This window comes from Empidonax traillii, unplaced genomic scaffold (genome assembly GCF_003031625.1).
Source record: "Empidonax traillii isolate 1590-97213 ecotype Southwest subspecies unplaced genomic scaffold, ASM303162v1 scaffold1191:size203906, whole genome shotgun sequence".
Classification (NCBI taxonomy): domain Eukaryota; kingdom Metazoa; phylum Chordata; class Aves; order Passeriformes; family Tyrannidae; genus Empidonax; species Empidonax traillii.
The window spans coordinates 200,052-203,906 of record NW_020956384.1 but is presented as its reverse complement, the minus strand read 5'-3'; the positions used below and the strand labels follow the sequence as shown (position 1 = coordinate 203,906).

General features: G+C 51.5%; 1 protein-coding gene across 1 annotated transcript in view; it reads right to left on the bottom strand.

The window, feature by feature from the left end:
- Positions 1-541: 541 nt before the first annotated feature.
- The window catches only part of LOC114069107 (hematopoietic lineage cell-specific protein-like), a gene marked incomplete at its 3' end in the record, with an annotated part of 4,911 nt that continues 1,597 nt past the window's right edge, over positions 542-3,855 (bottom strand). The window contains exons 2-5 of the mRNA XM_027905668.1: positions 3,354-3,437; positions 2,105-2,178; positions 1,349-1,478; positions 542-652 (exon numbers count right to left, since the gene is read on the bottom strand). Of these exons, the coding sequence (XP_027761469.1) occupies positions 542-652; positions 1,349-1,478; positions 2,105-2,178; positions 3,354-3,437 (399 nt within the window). The remainder of the gene's footprint in view (positions 653-1,348; positions 1,479-2,104; positions 2,179-3,353; positions 3,438-3,855) is intronic.

Here is a 3,855-nt window from a genome sequence, read left to right as displayed (position 1 = left end):
GCCAGGATGAACAGCACAGCCCCAGGATGAACAGCACAGCCCCAGGATGATCAGCACAGCCCCGGGATGAACAGCACAGAGCCAGGATGAACAGCACAGAGCCAGGATGAACAGCACAGTGCCGGGATGAACAGCACAGTCCCGGGATGAACAGCACAGCCGCGGGATGAACAGCACAGCCGCGGGATGAACAGCACAGAGTCAGGATGAACAGCACAGCCCCGGGATGAACAGCACAGCCCCGGGATGAACAGCACAACCTCAGTACAAACACCATAGCCCACAGGACAAACACCACAGCTCCTGGGCAAACACTCTGCTGCCTGGATGGGACAGGCCCAGCAGAGTTACCTCCACAAGTGCCCCACAATGTGACCATTGCCCTGCACACAGGCCAGCTGTGCTTCAGTGCGACCTTCCACCTTCACACTTCCACCTGCACCTCCTGAGCTCTGAGAACTGAGCCACAGTCTGGCAGGAGCAGCATTTTAGGGGCAGCACAGGCAGCAGGGATGCATTTCAGCTGCACTGTCCAACAGACCTTGTCAGCTCGGTCCCGCTGGACTCCAAACTTTCCCCCAAAGCCCTGGGCTGCGTCCGTCTGCGAGGAGTGCTTCCCAACATCAGCAACGTACTCGTGTCCCACTGCACACTGAGAGGAAAGACAGCGTGGAGTGAGCACCCACGGCCAGGCTGGGGCAGACACAGCCACCACACTGCTGGGACACCCACAGACACCAGTGACAAGTCCAAGCTGCCCATGCCCTTCCACGCAGCCTTTGCCAGCACCAGCCATGCCCTTGATATCCTGCAATCTCACAGTGACCACACCTACCGAACATTACTGCAGTTTAACACTCTCACTTCAGAAAAAAAAAAGAAGTGTTAAACGCTGAAAGGTGCAGGAAGAACTGGGATTGTGATTGTCACAAAACATAAACCAGATCTAGTGTGAGAACAGAGAATACAAACCAGGGATTCATCCCAGGGAGCAATGAGGTCTGTAATGCAGAATATGAGAAGAGAATCATTATTTATTAGTTCTTCAAGCACAAGTAAGGAGGCACCTGATTTAACTGTTGTGCAGCAGGTTTGAACAGCCACAGAAATTCTTCTTCACAGCTAAAGGGAGAATTGCCAAGAAGTTGTAGAGGGGAGTTACACAAATGGAATCAAATAGATCCTGGAGACAGATTATGGGCTAGCTGGACATGTGTGAGCATAAAACTCTGCAGCTCTACCAGCTCTCCATTTTCTCCCCTCAGGGTCCAGCCAGAAAACATGGATACCCCTTCCTTTATGAGAACCCTCTTCCACTGGGACTCAAGGAAGCCCTTGAAGCTGTTACCTTATCCATTCTGTCCTGCTCCGTTCCGAATTTGCCTCCGTAGCCGTAGGAGGCCTTGGGGCCAGTCTCCATCTCCTTCTTCTTGATGACCTCATGTTCCTCTGACACCTTGTTCCTCAGCTGGTGGATGCTGGTGAGACAGAGACAGGGCAGGTCAGTGTGGGATTGTCGAGAGCTGTGCAGCCAGTTGGAGCATCCCTGTGGCCCTGCCCCAGCCAGAACCCAGGGCAGAGCAGGACATGTGCCTGCTGCCAGCTGCCACCACGTTCCCCCGCACTGGGTTCCCCTGGGTGCCAGCCACACCAGAGAGGGTGCTACCCCAGGGCCTGCCGAGGGACCAGAGCACTGGGCTCTGGGGGGACATCCTGCAGCCCTGTTCAGGGCCACATCCCAGCTTTCCTCAGGATCCCACACCTCCCTGGGCTGTCCCCAGGGTGGTCACTCTGGCTGCACCGCAGGGCAGCGCTGGGAGGATGTCCCGAGGGAGCTGCTGCCGCGGGTCAGCCCCGGGCAGGGAAGGAGCCTTTGCACCGAGAGACTCGCCCCGCAGCAGCACAGGTGGCTCCTGCCTCCCACTGCGGTGCAGCCCCGGGACGCCGCTCCGCCAAACCGGGAGAGCCCTCCCCGCCTCTTCGCAAAGCAGCCCCGACGTGGCCGGTTTGGGGCCGCCCCACGCGTGGGGACGTGCCCGCGCTCCGGTCCCGGTGCCTGTCCCTGTCCCGCACCCCCGGCAGGTTCGTTCCCCGCCGCACTCACTCGATGTGCCCGGCTCGGCCGGAGCCCTCGATGGTTTTGGCTCCCCAGCGCTGCTCCCGCTCGGAGATGTCGTTCTGCGGGCGAAGCGTGTCCGTCACCCCCGGCCCCCCACACCGGGCTCGGGAATGTTTATATATAAAGCCTCATGCTGCTCAGGCTTAGTTTGAATGCTTGCACAAATAGAAGAAATGAAGTAAAAACAAGCAAAAAAAAAAAAAAATGGACGGCGTAGATTTTTTCCTAAAACGTTAATAATTTGGAACTTTGAGGAAGGGAATTGCTTTTCTGTCCCAGACTAGGATTTCTAACTGGAAATAAGTAGGCAAGGCTGGACCTCAAAAACACGGGGCTCTTGTGTAACAGGAGAGGCTTATTAGGAAAGGAATAGAGAACCAAAAGGAAAATGAAAATCATGACCCTGTATGAATGAATGCAGGGAGTTCCCCAGGCTGAGCCCTTCTGCTCTCTCACCAGCTCACCCAGAGTCAGACCAGATAGAAAACAAGTGTATGAGGGGCACAGAGCTGCACCTGCACAAGGGGACTACAGACAGCAGGATTTTCCATCTGGACAAAAAAAGACAAATGAGGGAAATGCTGGATTCTGTGCAGATACAAACAGTATGGGACAGAGAAAATATAAGTCTTGTAACACAGGTTGTGGGGAGAACAAGGGAAGCTACTGAGGAGCAGGTTTAATATTCTGTATTAATATTTAATTTAATTTAATTAATTTAATTATTATTTTTGTTTATTTTATTATATTTATTTTATATTTATATTTATATATATTATATATAATTATATATAATTATTATAGAATATATATATTTATATATATAAATATAATATTTATATATAAATATATAATATATTTTATATTTATTATATTATATTTATTTTATTATATTTATCAATATTATTATTTATTTTATTATATTTATTTTATTATATTTATTAATATTTATCATATTAATTTTAATTAATTAATTAATTAAACTTAAATTAATTTAATTTTAATTTAATTTAATATTCTGTATTAACATTCTGTACTCCCCAAGTGCCATTACCTGTGGTCAGACCTGGAGGTGGCACTGATGCAGGAATTCTGGAGACTGAACATGGAGATGGGGCAGAAGTGGCTCAGACAGGTGACTGATGGTTCCCCACGCCCCGGCCCAGCAGAGCAGCCCAGGGGGCCAGGAAACCCTCACACCACCAGGATAACAGTTACCACGCCAGACACTCACCACGAAATCGGGGTCCGTGTCCCAGTCGTCCCCCTGAGGCTCCACCTTCACTGACACGTCGTGTCCCACGACCGCTTTCCACATCTGCGCAGCGAGGGCACGGCTGTCACCCAGGGCCCGGCACGTGGGCACAGCTGGCACAGGGCACCCCAAAACAGCTGCTGCTCCCAACACCCGTTCATTGTCTGTGCTGGGAGAGGCTGTTCCCCAAATTTACCCCCCCGCAGCAGCACAGTCACATCACTGACATGTGCTCCCACGCACTGATGGACCTGAGGTGGGCTCTTCGAGCCTCTTGTCTGTTTTCCAACCCTTTAATCCCTGCCCAGCAGCCCACAGAAGGGTCAGGGCAAGGCTGGGCACTGGTGCCCTGTGCTATTTGTGTAGGTTGTATGGAGAAAATGGAAAATGAGGCTAAAAGCCCCAAAGGTGCAGGGCTGGATGGGCTGAGGCTGTGGTGGAACAGCTCCCACAGGCCTGGAGGAAGTGATGGGGCCCAGGA